Below are 23,718 nucleotides of genomic sequence, written 5' to 3'. Positions count from 1 at the left end.
AAAGTGAGTGCAGATGCAGTAGAGGGAATAGGGGAGGGAAGAGAATAATCACGTATTAAATGCCAACTATATGGCAGACATTTTGCTGAGCAATTTACAGATATTGTCTCATGTGATCCTCAGAACAGCCTTGTAAAGTAATTGCTATTATCATCCCCATTTTATTGATGAAGAAACAGAAATAACCAAAACTTAAGTGATTTGACTATGGTCATAAAGCTAGTAAAAGTTTGAATTTTGGTTTCCTTGGAGTGCTTAAAAGGATGTATGTTAGACCCTTCAGGAATTGCAGATTTAGTGTTTTTTTCCATCAGGCCACCCTATCTCTTACTTTCAGGAAGCATGACGGAACACTGGAGTTAATACTCAGGCTAGTGTCTTCCTTCACCACTTACTAGCTATGCAATCTTGGACTAGTCCTTCTACTTCTCAGTATTTCAATTTTCTTATCTATAAAGCATAGATAAGAATCTTTGACTTTTCTACCTTACAAAGCAGTTTCACTTGATAAAAGTGAAAAGTACTTTAAATATGTGAAATAATATAAATATTCAGTGATAGTCTCACTAAGAAAGGCAGAACATGTGAAGGCAGTTTTGAAAGACAAGGCATTTAGAATAACAGGGTAAAAAAAAACACAAAAGAGATCCCAAATACAAATGGACTGAATTTCAGTCTGTCTCATGTCTTCCTTAATGAGACATTTGAAAGGAAAAAGGAAAAAAAACGGGGCAGAGATTTTTGTGGTGGTAGTTGTATTGAATTTCATCTGTCCAATTTATTTCCATTTTTTCTGGCTTCAGTGCAGCTCTCTGAATCAGAAAGGCAGCAATACCATCAAATCCAGTTGCAGCACAGTTCACCAGAGATTTGGATGCTAGATTAGTGCTAAGTGGAGCAAAAATAAACTTGCTATTCAGCTGGCTTCATTCAAACAGATGTTTATCCAAACTAAGCTGTATGTATGGGAAAACTTTTGGACAAAACAGAGGATAAAAAAATATTGCAGGAACACATGGGATATTTTCAGGATGGAATGTAAAGAAATGAATGGAAATGCTAATTGGATGTTTGGGTTTTTTTTTTTGAATTTTAAGTTTGTTTCAGACTGTTAAAGTTGAGAATCCCAGGGGTGAAAGCAGACAACTGTACAGGAAAAAGAAGGCAACATGAAGCTGTCAACAATATGAATGATCTCCCCTACCTAAGGGGCACATCAGGATAGTTCTTTGATTCAGTTCAATTTGAATCAATTCAATTTGACAAACATTAAAGAAGTAACTTGGGACAGCTGAATAGTACAGTGAATAGATTGTTGAGTCTGGAGTCAGGAAGACTAATATTTCTGAATTCAAATCTGGCCCCAGATATCGACCAACTTGTGTTTCTGGGCAAGCCATTTAACACAGTTTGTCTTAGTTTATTCTTCTGTAAAATGAGCTGGAGAAGGAAATGAGAAACCACTCTAATATCTCTACCAAGAAAACACTAAATGGGATCATAAAGGCAGGCTAAACTAAAACAAGTGAAGAATAACAATGAAAGAACTTTGACGTCCCAAACAGTGAGATGACAGGTGGTAGTGGGGAAACTAAGGCTACCAGCCCCTAGAAGAAATAAAAAATATGTACATAGACAAATAAAAGTGAAATATCTACACATTAAATACAAAACAATTTGGGGAGAGTAATAATGACAATGGGTGGTTGATGCTGTCCACTGAGTATTGATTTGGCCATAAGTATAGTTGTGATGGAACTGTGGAGTGGTTAATCAATATGTGGATTAGGACCTAGATCTGTTTACAGTAGATCTTATAAAACTATCGAGTAAATAAAGGATTATATGTGATCTTGTATGAGAGGGAATGAAGGATAGGCTAATTATGAAGTAGTCATAGAATAGAGCTTCTTAAACCTTTTCCATTCGAAACTTCTTTTCACCAGAGAAATTTTTACACAACTCCAAGTATACAGGTATATAAAATGACTTTTTGAGTGGTCTTCAGGAGAGACATGCATATGCATATCCTTGAAATAGAGTCTATGTCAGATTCCTAGGGCAGGATTTCTAAAACAAAACAGCTATCTCTATTTTTTTCAAGAAGCATAAGATAGGATCTCAGATCTAAACCCCGAATGCACCCCCAAATCCATCTAGTCCAATCCCCTTATTTTACTGATGAGAAAATTGAGGTACTCATAATCTGGAAAAGACTACAAAAGTAGCAAAGTTGTAGAAAGTTTGTAGAAATTCAAAGTTTATGCAGCCCTTTCCTCCTCTTTTTTTTTTTTTTTTAAGCCTCAGCAATATGGCTTCTAAGCTCACCACTCTGCTCTTCTCTGCAAAAATATCAATGATCTTTTAATTGCCTATCTAATGGCCTCTCCTCAGTCTTCATCCTTCTCCATATCTCTGCAGCATTTGATATAATTGACTTTCCTCTCTTGGATAATTTTTCATTTCTTGGTTCTTGTAATCAAATTCTCTCCTGATTCTAATCCTTCCTTTCCTTTGCTCATTCATCATCTACGTCATATACTTGTAGGTTCACCCCAAGGTCCTCTCTTGGGTCCTTTTCTTTTTCTCTCCCTATATTCTCTTAGTTGGCAGTTAGGGGGTGTAGTAGATAGGGCCTGGACTTGGAATCACCAAGACTCATCTTCATAAGTTCAAATCTGACTTCAGATACTTACTATGTAAACCTGGGAAAGTTACCCCTATTTACTTCAATTTTCTCATCTGTAAAATGAACTGGAGAAGGGAATGGTAAATCACTCAAGTATTTTTGCCAAGAAAATCCCAAATGGGACCATGCTGATTTGGACACATTTGAAACGAATCAACATCATTTTTCCTGGTGGTGATTTCAACAGCTCCTCTGAGTTAAATTTAGATTTCTTTGTCAGTGACTATATATCTAGATCTTATCTGTCTCCTGACATCAGTCACACATCATAGATTTCTTACTCACTACATATTCTATAGACATCTCAAACTTAACATGTTTGAAGTGAAATTTCATGAATCAAAACTCTCCATGCCTTTGTATATCTTTGAAGTGCTTTTCTTCCTAATTTCTGCCTCTTGGAATCCTCCTCTTTCAAAGCTTTTTCCTAAAAAAAAAAATCTAGCTTATGCTTCTTTTCTCAATGACTAATATCCTCCTCCCAGCCCAGAAATTATTATATATATATATATATATATATATTTCATTTCCTAATTTCATGCTGCTTCCTATTAATAGAAGGCAAGAACTGTGAGAGCTGGAATTGTTTCCCTCTTTGCACTTGTATCTTATGCACCTGGCATATAGTATAGTATATTAAATGCATACCAAATGAATGAATCAATTAGGAAACAAGGTGCAGTTGGACAAGAGCAGGCCTTGAGACTTAAAATCCCTCTCTTTATTTCCTATGTCTGCATGTAATTAAGGTGTCGTGTTGAAAAAATATGGAAGGTACAGGGACTGTTGCCATGATTGGGTGAGAGGAAGCAGCCACTTATGCATAAGAGATTCCTAACAATAAGAGAGGTTTCCCTGTTCAATAGAAAGGACACTGAATTTGGAGTTAGGAGACCAGGGTTTGAATTTTGGCTTTGCCATTTACTATGCTATGACTTTGGGTAAATCATCTATTTTTAAACGGAGCGCTAATTTCCTCTTCTGTAAAATTATGGGGTAGACTTATATAACCCCTGAGGTTCTTTCCAATTCTAGATTTCTGATTCTATAATTAGAATTTCAAGCAAAGAATATAATGTCTCCATTTAAAAAGATCAGTACGGTTCCTCATTTATTAGAGACTAAGAAAGGATGAAAAAGGATAGAAAGTGCTCTAGTCATTAAGACCCGAGTTCAAGTTTTCCTCTGAGATATATAGTGTGCTTTTTAGTTATGTGACTCTAGGCAACTCCCTTAATGTTTTGGTGACATTAAGGTTTTAAAAATTGGGAGTTTAGTAGTTATATAAAAGGAATCTCTCCTATAAGATACCCAACAAATATTCTCTACCAAATTCTGGAAAATTATGTTCTTGGATCACTTTTGGTTGGTAAACTTCTTGCTTCCAGATAGCCAATAAGGCAAACCTCAATGCCCAAAGTCAAGGGAGAACTATGACGATGGATGCAAAATCTGCTCTTCTTTGTCTTAAATTGGAGTGGCTCTCTGGGCCTCTAATGCCTTTTTTTTGAAAGTAGACATATGGCATGGCAGGGTGTTGGGTAGATCTTATTAGGCTTCTGGGGCCAATGTGTTTTTGGTATCCAATCATTCCCTGCAACACATCACCTACACCTTAGCAAACTTAATTCTGCTTTACTACAGCTGCCTCTCACATCACTAGTGATGCATGTGTGTGGTACAAGATTTTGTTTTAACCTGGAATTTCCATGTGTCATGGCTGCATATTTATGAGAGCAGTTTAGCTCCAGAGTTATTGCTCTTATATGCCTCTGACTTTATGAGCACAGGTTAATGCACTCCAGACCGATTATTCATTGCCATCAGGGTAGAAAATAATCTTAAATCATCTAATCCCAGCCTCTCCATGTTTCCAGGACAGCGCCATACAGTCTCATATGGCTTCCCTCTGTTTACAATTTAATTCTTTCTAGGAATGAATCCCTTATTATCTGATAGTCTCCAAACCTTGAAATTTTAAGTTGTCCTTGTCTCTTTCACATCCACTCATTTGACAAGCACTGTCCTACATAATTCCATAATGTCATTTATATTTATCCATTGCTTTCTATTTCTATGGTCATAAAAGGAAGTTCAAGCCCTTATCACCTCTTCCCCAATTGGGAATATATATAGTGTCCCCACTTTCTACCTTTCTAATCCTCCCTTCAAACAGCTGCTAAAATATTTTTTTCTAAGATACAGATTTGAATATCATTCTGTTTATCAAGAAACCCAGCAAATTTCTGTAGCTAATTATTAACATTTGATCATTGTAAACTCTTGTTTTTACTGGATATAATATTTTCTTGGTTCTGCTCACTTTATTTGGTACCAGTTCACATAAATCTTCCCAGGTTTTCTAAAATCATCCTTCTTGTCATTTCTTATAGTATAATAGTAGTAGCATATAATTGCGCAAAGTATCACTTAAAAACCTTAAATTTCATCTTTTTTTGGTGGTGCATTTTTAATATTGGCATTTTGTGGTTTTTTAAGTCATTGGTTTATTTTATTATTATTATTTATAAAATCAACTCCTAGTTTTATTTATTCAATTTTTCTTTTGTAACTTTTAATTTTATTAAACTCTCCTTTGGTTTTTAGGATTGCCAATTTGGTCTTTAGGTGGAAATGTTAAATTTGTTCTTTTTTCTAGTTTTTTTTTTTAATTCCATGACCAGTTCATTAATCTGCTCTTTATTTTATTGACATAAGCATTTAGAAATATAAATGTTCCTCTAAGTAGTTCTTTGATGGTATTCTGTAAATACTGATATACCGCTGACATTTTTAAAATTGAAATTATCTATTGTTATGAGTTGTTCCTATTCCCATTCAGTTTTCTTTAAAATTTTCTAACTTTTCTAAAATTCCTTCCATTTCCTTAATTTCATTATTCTTTATTTTATCTTGTTAGATTTATCTGGTTCTGAAAGAAGAAATTTAAGATCCCCCACTTATATAATTTTACCATTTTTTCTTCCTTAAGAAAATGGATAATGTACAATATGGTGCATATATATTTGATGTTGATATGTCTATGGTAGTTTAAAAAGCAAAATATAGTTTCCCTAATTATCTCTTTTAATTAGATCTATTTTTACTTTTGCTTTGAGATCATGGTTGCTACTCATGTCTTTTTTTATTTCAGCTAAAGCATAACAGATTCTGTTCTAATCCCTTACTTTTAGTCTGTGTTTGTCTCTCTGATGCAAATGTGTTTTTTATAAATAAGGTATTGCTGGATCTGGCTTCTATTCCATTCTGCCCTCTCTTTCTATCATATGGGTGAGTCTGTCCCTTTCACATTCATAGTTATGATTACTAATTGTATTTCCCTTCATCCTAAGCCCTCCTATTTACCTTCTTCTCTCTTCCTTTTTCTCTGTTTCTCTATCTCTGTCTCTCTCTATTCCTCTGCCTCTATCTTTGTCTGTCTCTCAAACACACGTACACACACACACACATACACCTCTCTTTCTTTCTATTTCTTACTCTGTCTTCCCTTACCCCCTCCATTTCTCCTTCACTGTAAAAGCTCTTTTTGTGTCTCTTTTACTAACATAATTTTAGCTCATTTCTTATCTCCCTTCCCTCTTCTCTTCTTTATCTCCCAGCAATTATTATTCAATAAACTCCAGTGGTTTTCTTTTGCCTAGATCCCTCCTGACTTTCCAGTCTTATAACATCTCATGCCCAAACATATAGGCATTTCTCTTTTCACTATTTCTCCAACAAGGTACTTCATGTCTTGATTCAGGGAATTTTTGCAGGCTATGTACCATATCTGGAATTCTCTCTTTAATCTGCTGCTCCTATTGATCAACCTGACTTCCCAACTAAAATCCCACCTTTTAGAGAAAACCTTCCCCAGGTCTTGGCCTTTATTAATTAGTTCCTATTCATCCCATATATAGCTTGATTTACATATTTGTTTTATATATTGCAAAATGTTTCTTCCATTAGACTGTAAGCTCCTTGAGGGCAGGAATTGTCTCTTACCTTTTTAAAAAATTACCAGCATTTAGCACAGAACCTGGCACTATGTAATAGACACTTAATAAACATTTATTAAATTGAAGTAAGCAATGGAATTCTTACTGTGTGGTTCCAGAGATTATGAATTTAAATTTCAGCTTGGCTACTAAGGGCAGTTTTTTTTAACCTCTTAGTCTTATTTTCTGCAATTGAAAATAAGGGGTTTGGACTAGAAATTTTCTAAGATCCCTCTCAGCTTTAAATCATACAATTGCTTGAGGGGTCATGAAGCCCTTGAGAGGAACCTCTCATTAACCAGAAGTTGCTGGAAAACTTCCTAAATTGAACTAACCTATATGCCTGAGGCTACTATGGGAGCAGAGCCATCTCTACTGAAAAAAAGGCCTCTCAACCAAACCCCTATCTATTTGGAACTAGCAGGTGAAGGTAATGCATGTGGAGGACAAATTGCTATACTAAATGGAACTAATAGCACATGGGGGAGAATTTTCCCTCCTTTCTGTTTTTAGGATATCTTTCCCCAAGAATCTACACTCTGAAAGGCACTATAAAATGCAGCCAGATCCACTAAGGAAAGTAATACTGATTCATTTCTTTCTTTTTTCTTTTTCTTTTTTTTTTTTTTTTTTAGGTCCTGACTGAGGAGCAGTCAAATTGAACCAACCAACATTTATTAAGTGCCTACTGTGAACAGCATCCTGTATTATACCTTTGGGTAGAACTAAAGAGAAATGACTCACAGCTCCTGCTCTAGAATCCTATTACCGCAGTGCTAGGAGAAACCATTAGAAAGCTTCTCTTTGGTGTGGGAGAGTGGGAAAGCATTGGCTCTGGCCTCAGAAGCTGTTGTTCAGTCTTTTAATCATATCTTGCTCTCTGTGACCCCATTTGGGATTTTCTTGGCAGAGATACTGAAGTGATTTGCCATTTCCTTCTCCAACTCATTTTATAAAGGAGGAAATTGAGCCAAACAGAATTAAGTGACTTGCCCAGAGTCATACAACAACTAAGGGTCAGAATGGATTTGAACTCAGGTCCTCTTGACTCTGGGCCCAATCTATCCACTGTACCATTTAGCTGTTCGGTGACATCAGAGGACCAAAGTTCAAATCCTGCCTATATTGCCTTTTGCTTGTGTTAGTTTCTTAGGTAAGGGAGGGGGTTGATTGATGCACAAAATCCAGCAAAATGTTCTAACCCAATATTTTTATCAGGTGAGATCATCTGTATTGAATCATTAAACTAATGTGCATCCTTTATGTTTTATCTAAAATAGTACGCCAATCAATGTAAAAAACAAAATATCTTACCAAGAACTCCACTGATAAATGCAGGAAAGATTTGTTTTACATTTTTGCAAGAATGGGTGCTTAAGTGAAGAAACACCTTTGGGACTCCAAAAGCAGCATTTTATTTCCTATCCTGAAGCATAAGTCCCTTTCCTGATTCCCCATTAATTGTATATTACAGAATTTACTCATCATGAATCTCCATCCCTTATTACATTGCTAGTCCCTTTCTTAAAGGAGCTCCCATTCAAGAAGCGGGAAGCTAACAGAGGAAGACTAAGGGCAAAGAACAAAAGAGTCTTTTCAAATCTCAGGCCACTAGCCCTGATTACAAAAGTCAGTCCCTGTCCCCAAGGAGCTTACATTCTTTGGGGGGAAAATAGCATCTACCCTTATTGTTCTTTGATGTCCACATGGGTTTAAATTTTCTAATTTAAGTTTCATTTCTCCAATTTAATTTTCATAATTGTGGAAAACAAACATCCATTCATTTCTCACAATCAAGATTCCAAAATTCCTAAGACGAGTCAGAAAAGACCAGTTCTGGTCATAAGTTTTCCTAATAGGAAATTCCCGAATGGTGGGAGGAGGTAGGTTTTTCTGACTCCAAAAAGCCCAAGAGAAGAGGAATTTTGTTTTCTCTAAAGTTCTATAAAGCCTTCTATATGTAGTAGGTCTTTAATATTTTTAAGTTAAAAACAATTAAATCAATATATAATTAATCGCCAAATGACTAGTAGTAGAAGTTTATATAATTTTAGGATTTTAAATATGAAAGAAATCTGAAAATACAGAACATATATCAGAACTAGAAAGAACTTTAGAACATAGAACAGTGTTAGAGCTGTGAGAATCTTAGAGATCATCTTAACCAACTTTCTCAATTTAAAGATGAGGAAAATGAGGTAGGGGTGATATAATATAGCTTCTGGGGGAGATAGCCATAATTTTAAGGTCCTCTGACTGTAGGGGACTTCTGTTCTAATAATATGTCAGTGATTCTAAATCTTTTGATTTTGGAATCTATGATCCTGAGGCTCTCTGATCTAAGAATGCTATTATTTGGTAAATGATTATAAAAGTCCTCTGGCCTAGGAATATAATTTAGGAAAGATATATTAGTGATCCTGAGATTATTGTTCTAACAATCTGTCAATGGTTTCAAATCTTCTGGTCCTACAAACATTACTATCTGTTGGTCAGTGATAACCAAAGCCTTGAGACCATTCCTTGGTTCTACCTATAGACCATATACCATACAGACCATATACCATATAGACCAAATAGTATATACCATACCAATATACCATATAGACCAAATACCATAAACTTTGCCCCTTGACTTGGAGATGAGGTCAAGCCTGCAAATTCTTTTGAGATACCTCATGTGACCCCAGGGCCTTTTAAGGGTCCCTTCCCACTTCAACAGTTGGGAGTGTTCACCCAACATCACACAGGAAGTGAACATGGCTGGTTGGTTCTACAATTTTATTCTCCTTTACTCTGGAAGAGGACCAAAATGACATCCCTATGTTAGAGTTGAGTCACACAGTTGTGTCCATCTGTGCCTGATCAGATCAAGATGAGCTAAGAATGCTCTGCCACAGGTTGGACACAAATAGTCCCCATGAATATTTGGGGGTTTCTCTAACTTTGCCCATCTCACATTTCTTTTGAGCTAATTCAATTCTGCTTTGTTTATAGAGCATAGCATCTTCTCTGCTGAGGGCACGCTATGCTGGGCTGTCCTGTTCCAGTGTTTCCCATGTCATGCAATCAATTCTCAAGTTTTTAAGAGACACAAAGATCACATAAAACATAAATATAAAGATTCAAAGAAGGCAGGGATGACTTTTGGCTGAGGTAATCAGAGAAGGCTTCACAGAGGAGTTGGGCTTTAAAGTGAATTTTGAAGGGTAGTTATAGCAATTGGACCAAAGGAAAGATCACAGGAAGGACATTTATGCTAGATAGTCTCATGAGAATAAAAGGTTAGAGACTTGAGAAAGTCAAAAGCTAGGTCTATTTATAGGAAAATTAAAACAAAAAAACCAAATACAATCTTTGCTTGTCTGAGACAAGGGGTTGAAGGAAAGCATGGCAGGAGATAAATCTGGAAGAAGCAACTGGAGTCAGAACAGGGCAAGTTTTGAATAATAACAATAGCTGGCATTTATAGAGTAGTTTAAGGTTTGCGAAATGCTTTACAAATATCATCTTGTTTTATCCTAACTCTGGAAGGTAAGCATTGTCTTTCCATCCCTATTCTACAAGTGAGAAAACTGAGACCGACAGAGGCTAAGTGAATGTTAATCTAAGGAAACAAAACCTCTATCTTTGAAGTACTGGGGAGACAGTAAAAGTTTTTAAGCAAAAGAATGAAAAGTCCAATCAGATTGCATTTCCAGGATGGGGAGATTGGAGGTAGGAAACCTAGATTAGAAGCTTTACAAGAGAGGACATCTCAAAAGAAGGTGTGATGGATGGCTGGGAAGGTGTAAGGAACATGCTCCATGAAGAATGAACAGGTCTGGCATTTTGGTAGAGGTGGGAAAAGAGAAGAGGAAGAAGAAGGAGCTAATGAAGGCCATATGGAGGAGAGTGACATGATGACCGCCATATTTTAGGGAGATAAATCCATCGATAAAAAAGAAATAAAGGAGACTGGTTAAAAGACAATTGCAAATCTACTGTGAGGGAGTGAATTCTCCTGAAAAGGAGAGAGATGGTAAGAGGATTCTTGCAAAGAGATTTTGACAACCTACTGTAAATGAGAGGGTGAAAGGGAAAAAGAAGTCAAGGATGGCACAGTATAATTGGAAAAGACACTATATTTGGGTTCAAATGCTGCCTCTATGGCTTTGTATTTTTTGAACTCTTAGGCAAATGACTTCAAATTTCTGGGAGTCCATTCTTTATTCCCATCTGGAAACTGGAGAACATGAACTCAAATGTCCCTTTCAGATATAAAGTTTTTACCTTAAGGAAACTGGCCCATCATTTACTACTTATTTTAAAATGAAACTAACCTTTATTTTGAGACAGCAGAATTTCCTTTTGGAAATTTATAAGACTAATCTCAAATGTCAATAGATTTAACAATGTAACAGAAGGATGATTATTTATACAGTGAGTCAGTATGATTTTATGAAGGGGAAAAATACTGGATTAGGGATTAAGGGTCCAGATTCAAGTCCTTGCTCTGCTATTGATCTGATATGTGATTTGAGGCAGATCCTTTAATTCCTCTGGGCCTGAGACAAATTCGGGTGGTTGTACACAAGATCAAGAAATTGAGACCATGTTTTACAGTTTTAAAGAATTATCAAGTAAGTGACACTAATTGCTACCAAATAAAATTTGAAGAGGCCTACAGAATATATACTTGGTTATTACCAATCCTGCAACTATTGTACCCCATTTTATTTCTGCACCAAAGCACCAAAAAATTGGATTCAGACTATTACTTATTGAAAATCATTTTTAGAATCACAATGAAAACTTTTTAATTCCTAAAGCTCAAAAAGAAAAAAAAAATCCTTTATCAAGACTACAAAACAGTTTTCAAGATACTTTAAGCTATTGCAATATCATAAGACACATAATAAAACATTAAATAAATACATAGTAATTTTAAGTATAGTTTATAATGATACAAAAAAAATCTCTTTACCTGAAAAATGGCAATAAAACAAAAGAAAACTACAACCTATCCCAAACCCACCACTATCAGAGAATAATTGAAGATTTGTAATTTCCTTGAAATCCTATAAGTGTTCTCTTCTCCTTGGAGAGGTAGGGGACTATGGGTGGCTGAGTGTTGCATACACTGTCATTTTGGTTGGTTTTACCTAAATGTTTTCCTTTATTATAAAGTTTTTCTGTAGAATGTAGGAAGGTAGCAAGAATATATATTTGAAAATTACAATAAATAAAGACAAAAGGCATCAAAAAAAAACTTGACACTCTGTGGTGACAGGAACATTATCTCTATTTTATAGAGAAAAATGAGATTTGGAGAATTAAAATGACTTGCCCAGGGTCATAGAGTCAGCTAGCGTCAAAACTGGGATTCCCATCCCATGAGGAACTCTTCTGAGTTCTGGCCCAGCACGCTTCCTACTCATGTAGGTAGTCTCTGTGTTGTTGGTATGATCAAATGAAATAAAGATTATAAAAGGATTCTATAACCATAAAATACTTTACAAATTTAAGTTATTATGTCTGTCCTCTCTGATTTTTTTTTCAATAAATGAAGAATCCCAAATCTGATTTTATTTGTCTCATTTTAATGTGTGTGTGTGTGTGTGTGTGTGTGTGTATGCATGGACATTCACTGTGCTCTCTCTCCATGTCTCTGTTTCTCTTTCTCTGTATATATGTGTGTATACATGTATTTATATTTATACGTACATACACATGCCACATACATACATAAATATATACACACACAATCATTTGACCACTGGAAGTATTCAAACATAGGCTGGATAATCACTTAGTAGGGATAATATGGAGAACATGTATTCAGGTACATGTTGGACTCCATGATCTTTGAGATTTTGGCTAACTCAAAGATTGCGTGGTAGTAATTGCCCAAGATGAATAATAGCTGGTCAGTGAGGGTCCCAAGTTCTGTGCTCTTTCCCTTGCATCTTAATATCACAACATCAAGAAAGGATGCAGAAATGACCAGAGACAGGAAAGCCACTTAGCCTGTGACTGCTACCCAAGTACAAAATGGCAGCTTTATTTTCCATCTGCCTTTTCATCTCCTTGATCCTCCAATCTCCAAGATTTTTATATTTACTTAGCACCTGGCTATTCTGCTCTGTTGGAATGGTGCATCTCTTCACTTGCTCTTGCTGTTACTTCCAGCTAGCCAACATATGTCTTCTTTGCTTTGGCTTCTATTCCATTGTCTGTGTTATCTTATTCACATGCCGGCCAATTTCAAGCCCCCCTGTATGTTTGTTTATCTTTATTGCTGCTAGACTCGCCGCTATCCAAGCAACATGGCAATTACATCTCCATTTTCCTCTCCCAGTCAGAGACATACAGGAAGGATGCAGTAAGCACAAATCAATACTGGGTACTCATCAGTTCAGTGTGCCATAGAAAGGATTTATAGTTGGGAGGAACTTTATGGAGCATAGGTTTAGTTTTAGGTCATGGATTTAGAGCTGGAAGGGATGTGAGCCATTATTTAATCCCCCTCCCCACATTTTATAGATGAGGAGCCTGTGGGACCATAGAAAAGGTGGTATGGGGCACAGGAAGCAGAATAGGATATTCAAACCTATATTTTAGAACTTTTTCCAGAATGCCATATATCCCTTTTCTAATTTGTGCCTACTGATTTGATGTTGGTGGCAGTAGTAGCTCACTTCCATAAAATTAGCCCATTTATAATGTTCTTTTAATATATTATATCCTCAGAATTACAGGGTCATATATTTAAGAGCTAGAATGAATCTTTGAGATGATTTAATCTTGTCCCCTCATTTTACAAATATATTATGTCTTCAGAGTTACAGGATTATACACTTAGAGCTAGAATGAATCTTTGAGATGATTTAATCTAGTCCCCTCTTTTTACAATTAAAGACATTAAGGCTCAGAATGATGAGTGCCTTGTCTATGGCAGTTGGAATTTGAACTTCGGTCTCCCAGTTCCCAATCCAATTCTTTCCACTGTGTCACTTTATAACCTAAAGACACAGAGTAAGCATAAGATTGAGTGGATGAACTCTATAGTGAGTCACTGTTCAAATTCATCCACCATGTCAACTTTGGATCCAGGACTTGGACCATCATTTATATATATAAATTTCCTGGCATTTGATGAGCCTGAAATCACAATACACAGAGTCTATGCATGAGCATAAGTCTGGTAAAGAGGGTGCTGGGAAACTTGGACTTCTCAATTATGTCCCCCATGTTCTTTCCTCTATACTAATTTGTCAAATTCTTACTCCTTTGTGAGATGTTAGAAACCTGCTGACATTTCAGCTTGGTAAGTTGAACTTCCAAAATAAAATACTTCTACCTCAAAATTTGAAAAACCCAACAACAGTAGCAAAAAAGAAAGTAAATCCATTTTTAATCAGGGATTGAACAATGTAGGCGTGCCCCAGAGTTTTTTTTTTTTTTGGTATCTATTCTGTTATCAGAGGTGTGGGTGGCTAGGATCTTGGATTTAATAAATTCTCCTACAGCCTTCATGAAGGTTTTAATTAAAAGAAGTTACCCAAAGCCACTTTTCATTTTTCATCCGGTTAATGAGGGACCAAGAGGCAGTTTCTAATGGAAAATTATGGCTAGTGTTAGTAGGCGGGATCTCAAATCATTAACTTAAGTGCTCCTCTAAATGCAAATGGGGTGGGCACATCTGCCTTACCCAAGAACTCATTTGGGTTTTTTTCCCCCCAAGCAAAGAAGTGATGGCTAAGGTTACTGGTCTGAATTGTCTGAATAATCAAGGCAGTTTATTTCAGGAAGGTATTTTGAGTTGAGACATATGTCAGTAGCAGCTCCCAGGTAAAGGGAACCACAGATAAATATGGAGGTAGTGTTTAGAAAGACTGCCTCAGAGTGCATCTCTTTTTTAAGATATAGCTTAAGTACTATCTTTTGTATAAAGCCTTTTCTGGTCTCCCCAATTTTAGGTACTTTCCTTCTTAATCTATCTCCTATTAAATTACTTGGTATATATTTGTATTTTATTATATATATATATATATATATATATATATATATATATATATATACACTTGTCTCTTCTTTTAGGATGAGTAGGAAATTTTTTTTCTACTTTTATCCCTAGTAGGATCCTTTATATATAGTAGACACTTGATAGATTCTTGATAATCAATAATCAGTTAATTAATTAATCTGGACCCAGAGTCAGAGATCCTTAATTTAACTCTACCTAACAGCTTGTTTCACCTGAGTGAGTAAATTGCCTTTCTAGGTCTCATTTCCTTAGATATAAAGGAGAGGAGAGGATTAGAGATTGAATGGAGTCACCTGCTCAAATTCATCTACCAAGTCAAGTTCAGACCCAGTACTTAAACCATTGTTATATTTTTTCCCCCTGACATTTGATAAACCTGAAATCACAGAACACAAAATCTATGTATGAGCATAAATCTGGTAAAGAGAGCACTGAGAAATTACATAAGACTACTGGGCTTTGTGATGCACTTTTTGTTCTTGTTTCTAATCTCCTTATAAACAGGGGGAAAAAGACTTTGATAGCCACAGTGTACATATAGATAGGTGCTCTACAGTTAAAGCAGACAAGTATTTTGAGTTTAGGCCTGATGATTTTAGAAGTCTCTTCCTGCTGTGATATTCTAAGTTCTATATTCTAGTACTTGCTAGAGCAATAGTTTGGTGACCTCTGCTTTAGCAAATGAGAGGTTCCATGATGATAGGGATTGTGCTTTACCTAATAATAATTTTAATTGACTATCGTGTGTTAAGATATAATGTAAATTCTCAGGTCTAATTTTGGTCTTTGTGATCTAATGGCCCAACATAGTATTCTATGTACTTAATAACCATTTGTTGAATCACATTGAATTTACAAAATTCTTTCCATGTTAAGATAGAATATAAATCCTCAATACTGGGGATGATTTAATTTTGGTCTTTGTGATCCTAAAGCCCAACACAGCATTCTATGTGCCTAATAACCATTTGTTGAATCACATTAAATTTACAAAGTGCTTTCCATGCTATACCCTGGTGAAGTGTTCAGTATGGGTATTGTTGAACCCCCTTTTATAGATAAGGTTCATCTTTGCTCAGAATCATATAGCTCTTTTTAAAGATTAGGATTGTGATTAGAACTCATGTCTCCTTACTCCAAGGCTAGTGCTGCTCTGACTCTACCACACAACCTTCCTAAACATTTTTTCTTTCCAAAGCTGAACACATCTCTCTATGCTATACACACTTAATAAATGTTTGTTGAATTAAATTAAAGATCATGCATTGGTTTGTAGTAGAGTTATTTGTGTATCTATTAAAGTCCCCCAAAAGACTATAAGCTCTGTAGGAGGAGTTGTGATTTATTTGATTTTATATCCCTAGTGGCTAACTAAGAACTTAAATGTAGTAGGCACTTAATAAATGGTTTTTTAAAAAATTGAATTCAATCCAATATATACTCTAGCAGGTCTTATCCAGCTGAAAAAGCTTCAAGTGTGGGCTGGTGATGGATTGTAGATCTCCTAACGGAAAACTAACCTAGCTAACCATGGAGAGGCTTGCTGCCAAAGTATTAGCTTCCAGGTGACAAATTGTTTTGGCTCTGCCAATCCATGAAGCCCCTCTACCAAGTAATGGTAAAACTGTGATGTACATTAGGAAAGACTCTCCCCTTCCCTCTCTCCCCATGCTTCTTATCAATGAATCACAAGGCTTTCAAAGAACTCAGGTTCAGCTATTAACCATAACATGGAAAAATAGAGTATAACCACAAATAGGTAAATGGGCCTAAAAAACGATCCTATTATGATAAAATATGGCAACATCTCTTCTTTATGGAACTTGTGAATGCTGTAGAGTAGCAGCTGCTTACTTGAGTTACTCTTTTGGGAGGAAGGGCAGGGGCAATATTGTTGCTATCTCAGCTCTTGCTTGCCTTAACCCATTGATCTCTAAGGAGTATTGAATGGATTAAGCACTAGGAAAGGCAATCCAAAATAATACCCATCTACCTTTTCAGGTAGTTGGTATCTCCCTGGCCCTAGAATAATCATGGCCTGTCATTTGCATATGACAGCTTGTCCTGCGACAAGAGACACACAAATATTTCAACACAACACACACACACAGACACACAGAACACACATATACACACACACATATACATCTGAAGCCTTTCTGATTTAATAACGATTACCAGAATTTAGGGAGGCAGCTAGGTCCAGATCTGCAGTCAGGAAGACTCATTTTACTAAATTCAAAACTGGACTCAAACCTTACTGTGTGATTCTGGGCAAGTCACTTAACCTGTTTACCACAATTTCATCAACTATAAAATGAGCTATAGAAGGAAATGACAAATCACTCCAGTATTTTTGCCAAGAAAACCCCAAATGGGGTCACAGTCAGATGCAATCAAAATAACTGAACGATAATAATAATCAGAACTCATATTCCACTACTCCAGTCTTTGGGTGTCCCAACTTGTTCCTACTACTATGAAGCAATAGAAGAAAATTTTAGTGAGTATTCTGTATATTCAACATTCAAATTCTCACAAGATGAGCAGTTGGCTGCCAGACCCCAGCACAGCAGAAGAAGTCGGTTAGAAGGTGGGAAAGGTTCTCAGAGACATGTGAGAATGAAAGTGGAAAACAGTCAGAATATTATGCAGATTTTTTTGTCTCAGGACTCAATTGCACTTGTAAAAATTATTGAGAACCTCCCCTTTTTGATTATGTGAGCTACATCTATAGATTTTGCTATATTAAAAGTTAAAACAATATTATTGTAAAAGTTTCTATATTAATTAACACAACAGCAAGCAATTGAAAATTAATTACTGAACCAAAATTTTTCCCCTTTTCTTCTTGCTCATCAAGAAATCAATCAGGGTGGGAAATCTTAGACAAAGACTTATCCAGACTAAGATCTAATCAAAGGCAGTAAAGAAATTCAAAGTTTAGGCAAATGGGTTATTTTGTGTTTACATAGACAAGTCTGGGAAAATGTGGTTCCTCCTTTTGTCCAGAGGAGTGATAGGGAAACTGATGTCTCTTTGTTCAAAATATGGGTATTCGGTGTCAAATATCTCAAGATATTCTTTGGAATATATCCCAGCCCCTCTTTGCAATATTCATTCTCATTAATTATTAATCAATCAGAGTTGATTGCTATCCCCAGGAAACCTTATTCTTCCAAGGACATATAAACTGTGAGCCCACTGACATGAAGAATCTTTGTTATTTGAACAGGTTATATCTCTTTTGTTAATAAAATGTTAACACTATTAATAAATAACTAATTACCCAAGGACATCATAGAATTATTCTGAAAATAGTTTTGACCTCACAGACTTTAAAAGGGTTTCAGGGACTCTACCCTGTGTCCCCAGACCATATTTAGAGAATTATATGTAAAACAGAGAGGCAAGGGATTCAGAGTTGGGGTACCTGTGTGAAAAACTTGGCTCTGCCTTCACTATTTGTGTGGCCTTATGCAACTAATTTTCCTTCTCTGAGCCTCAGTTTCCTTATTTGTAAAGTGAAGGAATTGAACTAGATTGAGAATCCTTCTGGTTTCAAATCCTTTTGAGTTCACCCAACATGCTACTTGGTCAACAGGTGACTCAAAGCCTCAAATTGAAAAGGATTTGACTTTAGGCAGTTTATTTCACTGAAGGAATGAAGAAAAGAATCTCAGCATCATTAAGAAAACAGGTGAGTAGCTAAGGAATCTCTCTCTCTCTCTCTCTCTCTCTCTCTCTCTCTCTCTCTCTCTCTCTCTCTCTCTCTCTGTCTTTGTCTCTCTGCCTGTCTTTGTCTCTCTGTCTCTGTCTACCTGTCTGTCTGTCTGTCTTGTCTCTATCTCTCTTTCCTTCCCCTGTCTTTGTCCTTCTTTCTCTGTCTCTGTCTCTGTGTCTTGTCTCTTGGTCTCTGTCTCTCTCCCTCTCTCTGTCTCTGTCTTGTCTCTCTGTCTCTGTCTCCCTCTCTTTCTCTGTGTCTTGACTTAGAGAACGATCTTGTGGATGGGCAAACAAATCCAATCAATCTTCCTAATAGGGTCTTAAGTTGAACATTCTATGATCCTATATGGAACATAATTCAAAGAAGTTCTGGACAGTCCAAAATAAAGTGTTTACCCAACATGTTCAACATATGACTCCAAGCCTCAAATTGAAAAGGATTGAACTCTAGGCAGTTGATTTTATTAAAGGAATAAGAAAAAAATCTCAGCATCATTCAGAAAGCAGAGTAGTTGAGGAATCTCTCTTCCTCTCTTTATCTATCTGTCTCTGTCTTTGTCTCTCTTTGTCTGTCTCTATCTTTGTCGCTCTGTCTCTGTCTCTCTCTGTCTTGTCTCTCTGCCTCTGTCTCCATCCCTCCCTCTCTGTGTGTCTTTCTGATTCTGTCTCTGTCTTGTCTCTCTCTTTCTGACATACACATACACACACAGCACAATACTTTCCCAGATTTTTGGAATTACCATGTCCTAAAGAAGAAAGCAACTGTTAATTAGCTCTTTCTCTTTTTTTTTACCTGACGCCAAGTATTTCCACAGTCCGAGGTGATGTACATTTCTTCTTTGTATTCCACCAGCTGCGAGCCCAGGTTACCTAGTTCAAAAGATAATTTGGTGAAAGGTTACTCTTGGAGTTTTGTGCTTTCTCTCCATTTAGTTTGGGAAGGCCATGCCCATCTTCTGTATGCAGACAATTTAGAGTTATAGCAAGTTTTTTTTTAGAATTGGAAGGAACCTTCAAAAAGAGAGTATGGATTTTTGGAATCAGAAAGAACTTGAGAACACAGGATATTGAAACTAGAAAGGATCTTGAAAGAAAATGTTAGAAGTGGAAGGTGCCTTAAATGTTTTACTTCAATACCTTGTTTTTTCAGATATATAGATTGTCTAGTCACATGGCAGTTTGTGTTAGAACCAAGACTAGAACCCAGGTCCTGATTCCTTGTCCCATTTTCATCCTCCTTGTTCCTGATTTTCTGAGCTTAAGAATCATGCTTTTTCTACTGCTGGTTCTTCTTGGAATTTCTCTTAGCATCTAGAACCTGTTCTTCTGGGGAAAGCCTACCACCCCTGCTTTCATGGTCACTTTGGGATATCCCTCTTCCCCACTCCATCCCCAAACTTTCTGATCCTTCTTCCATTGAAGAATTCCTTGAAGAGTCTCCATTTTGAGAAAGAGTCTAAGCCAACCTGCTTTTATTCTCCTTCTAGGCCCATTCCTGATATTCTGGACTTTCAAATGATGTCCCTATATTGCAAGCTTTTTTCTACCTCTCCTTGCTTTCAGTCTCTTTTCTGTATCATTTCCCCCAATTAGAACATTAGCTTTTTGTGGGCAGGGATTACTTTTCTTTTTGCTTGAATTTGTAATCACAGTGGTTAGTACAATGCCTGCAGGGCACATAGTAAGCATTTAAATGCTTATGTCTTTTCACCCTTTATTGAGGAACAGAAAGAAATTCCTATTGGATTAACATCATATTAGCTACAAGTATACAACCAAATTGTAATCTTGTTCTGCATTGCCGCTAATGCCAATATTAAAAAGACCATGAATATTTATGATTGAACAATCAATCAATAGCACTTATTAAGCATTTACTATGTGTCAAGCATGGCAAAATATTAAACATTGTATGCCATTTAGTTAACCAAGTCTGATGTCCTCCTTGAACTGTCATTTTAAAGAATCCATTCAACTCTAAGATGTTTTTTAAATTATAATATATGCAAAGATAGTTCTCAACATTCACCTTTGTAAAACTGGTGTTCCACTTTTTTCTGCCTTCCTCCCTCCTCTCAACCCCCTTCGCCAAGCAATCCGATATCGGTTAAACATGCAATTTCTAAGAAGCATTTCATCAGGGATTTTGAGCTGAACATTTTGTAAACTTATATGGAATTTAATTCAAAGGAGATTGACCATTCCAAAGTAAGATGTACACCCAACAGAATAATTTTCACTCAAGTGACATGTCAATATGTCTCTAATAGAAAAGGACTGAGCTTTAGGCAATTTGCTTCATTGAAAGAATAAAAAGTCTCAGCATCTTTCAGACAGCAGGTAAGTAGTATGCAGAATTTCTCTGTCTCTCTCCCTCTCTCCCTCTGTTATCTGTCCCACTTTCTCTGTTTCTCTGTGTGTGTGTGTTTTTCTCCCCTCCCTAACTCTGTTTGTCTCTGTCTCTCTTGTTCTCTCTGTCTCCCTCCCTCCCTCTCTCTGTTCTCTGTCCCTCTATCTCTGTTTTTGTTTCTCCGTGTCTGTGTCTGTGTCTATGTCTGTCTGTCTGTCTGTCTCTCTCTCTCTCTCTCTCTCTCTCTCTCACACACACACACACACACACACACACACACACACACACCAGGAATTGTTTTATGGAATTATTTAAAGGTGCATAGAGCTTTCTGAAGAGAGCTCAGGTGAGTTACTCCCTTTCTCCACTATCTTGTCTTTCCTTCCCCATCCCTTGCCCCAAACTAATTTTTATTAAAATGACATATGGGATGGCCTATATTTTATGTCCCTTACACTAAAGTCCATTTCAGTTTTATCCTTCTGTGTTCTAATTTGCTATGTTACCTTCTAGCTCTGGCCTGATTAGGTCAATGGGAAAAACTCTATGTTCATTTTCTTTTGAAATGGAATTCCCCATGGACAACATGTGGCACAGTCGGAAGAAAGACAAGAGTAAAAATTTTGTTTCTCTAAGCAAATCACTTCATCTCTCATTCTCTAAGGTTACAAATTGCAGAGAGCATTGACTTCATGTCCAGAGGAATTTTCCTCACTCTATGTGAGGACTTCTCTATACCAATAAAATTACAGGGCTAGCCTGTCCTCCTATTGACAAGTTGGAGAGCTTCCAGAGGGGAGCATCCATGATGGTGACGTACTTTGACACATGATGTGATTGACAGAATTAGGGATGTTTAGACTGGGGAAGAGAAGACTTATATGTGGGGGAAGGGCAAAAGGAGGTGAAGATTTTCAAAAATAGACTTTAATTGATTTTGCTTTAAAATCATCTAAAATCTCCCTCAGTATCCCTATACCTTTTCTTCTCAAGGAATCACCCTGTATTGGTTGAGGATTGATAGCTATTTGTTAAAGGATTATCATGTGAATGAGAAAATAAACTACTTGTCCCTAGAAGGAAGAGCTAGTTGTAATGGGTAGGATTTGCAGAAACAGATTTAAGAAATGTTAATAATTCCCTAAATGCAAAGGACTGCCATATTGGTGCTGGTGGGAGTAGATAGATTTCTGATGGTTGTTTTTCAATAGAGATAATGTGGTTTAGAGGTGTGATGGTTCCCTAGTTCTACTGACTACAGAAGTGATCATCTCAATCACCTTACAAAACTGAGAACCCAATAAAAATGAGCTGGTACAGGATCCTATTATCCACCTTCGTATCATATAAAATATCTCAGAGTAAAACATCAAACAACACAATCTGATCCATAGAATGCTGCCATGTGAACACAATTTCCTGAGGAAACTTTCAGTGTGCATTTTCAATTGCTAGAAATCTGTCACTTAAGAGACATTATCTATCTTCTTTGTTTTCAATATCAAAACTGTCAAGCTGGCAATCATTTCATATAGAAATGAGAAAATAATGGCAAAATTCATAAAATACAATAGCAAAATCTCAACTTAGAAGGAACTTTAAAATTTAGCCTAATGATCTCAATTTGCATGCTTGGAGAGGAGTGGGGACCCACCCAAAATCAAAATCACACAGATATTAAGCAGTATTATTTTTGAAATAGCCACTTACAGGGACACAATTCTTGACTAGTTATTATTACATTTGCTTTAAGTCAAAATCTTCTCCAATAGTCAATTAGCATTTTATAGATTAATAGATCCATTGCCTAAATATTTCGACACATTGATAATTTTATCATGGGCATTTCTTTTATTCAACAGATTTGGATCCTTCATTCCTTAGAAGATCATCTTCATGTGCTTCTCTGGTAAAACAGACAGATAGATAAATAGATAATAAATTAATAATGCTGCAGTCTTCCTTCAGATAAAGAGCCCATTCAGGCTGGCTGGCCCTTAGAAGATATATATACATATGTGTGTGTGTATATATATATATATATATATATATATATATATATATATATATACACACACATATGTATGCATGTGTAGATATATGTATGTATATATATTAGAATATATGTATATATGTATCGATATCTATATCTATCTATCTATCATCTATCTATAATCTTTTCAAGCTTGGCTCAAACATGACCATTTGCAGGACACCAACTACTAGTACCTCCACTCCTCTCCCCTCAAAATTACTTATATTTATTTTAGATATCTTTATAGAGTTATGCTATGAATGTTATCTCCACTATAAAATTGTAAGCTCATTAAGGACAGTATTTTTTTTCTTTAAATCCACAGAGTCCAGTACAATTATCAGAACATGGTAAAGGCTCAATAAATGGTCATTGACTTGCTGAAGATAAGTTCTAGCTCTAATAATCTATGTTCTAATGTACCTTCTAGATGTTGTGTTCTAATTCTAAAATTCAATAATTCTATGAAATTTAGACACTCCCAAGATTAACAATTTGTTTTAAAAAATCATTTTTATATATCTTACACAATCTTATTAAGTAGACAGGGCAGGAATTATTTATCCCCATTTTATAGATGAAGATAACTCCTTTAAGCCCCAACTTAGACGCCACTCCCTATAAGAAGCTTTCCTTGATTCCATATTTTAGTAAAATTCTTCTCCCTCAGAGCTCCCATAGCTCTTGGTTATATAATTTATAAAATCATAAAAGAAATATTTTATAATTTTTTGATGTATTTATTTGTATTGCGGTTTATTGAAAATATTTATTCTATCATGAACCATACTGTGTACATCTCTTTCTGTTGGTGTCTTATGCCTCAATTAAACTCACTGGGGGAAGGGTGCCATCTTGTCTATACTTTGTCAAGTACTCCATATATAGTAG

The 23,718-nt window shown here is 36.0% G+C and overlaps 1 protein-coding gene across 3 annotated transcripts in view; it reads right to left on the bottom strand.

Moving 5' to 3' along the window:
- The window catches only part of SORCS2 (sortilin related VPS10 domain containing receptor 2), a 1,208,352-nt gene that overhangs the window by 98,714 nt on the left and 1,085,920 nt on the right, over positions 1-23,718 (bottom strand). For all 3 annotated transcript variants that reach the window (XM_031943246.1, XM_031943247.1, XM_031943248.1), the window contains exon 12: positions 19,236-19,312. In XM_031943246.1, the coding sequence (XP_031799106.1) occupies positions 19,236-19,312 (77 nt within the window). The remainder of the gene's footprint in view (positions 1-19,235; positions 19,313-23,718) is intronic.

The sequence above is a fragment of the Sarcophilus harrisii genome, chromosome 6, assembly GCF_902635505.1.
Source record: "Sarcophilus harrisii chromosome 6, mSarHar1.11, whole genome shotgun sequence".
NCBI lineage: Eukaryota > Metazoa > Chordata > Mammalia > Dasyuromorphia > Dasyuridae > Sarcophilus > Sarcophilus harrisii.
Note: the sequence above shows the minus strand (reverse complement) of the source record. Positions and strands in the feature narration are given on the sequence as shown.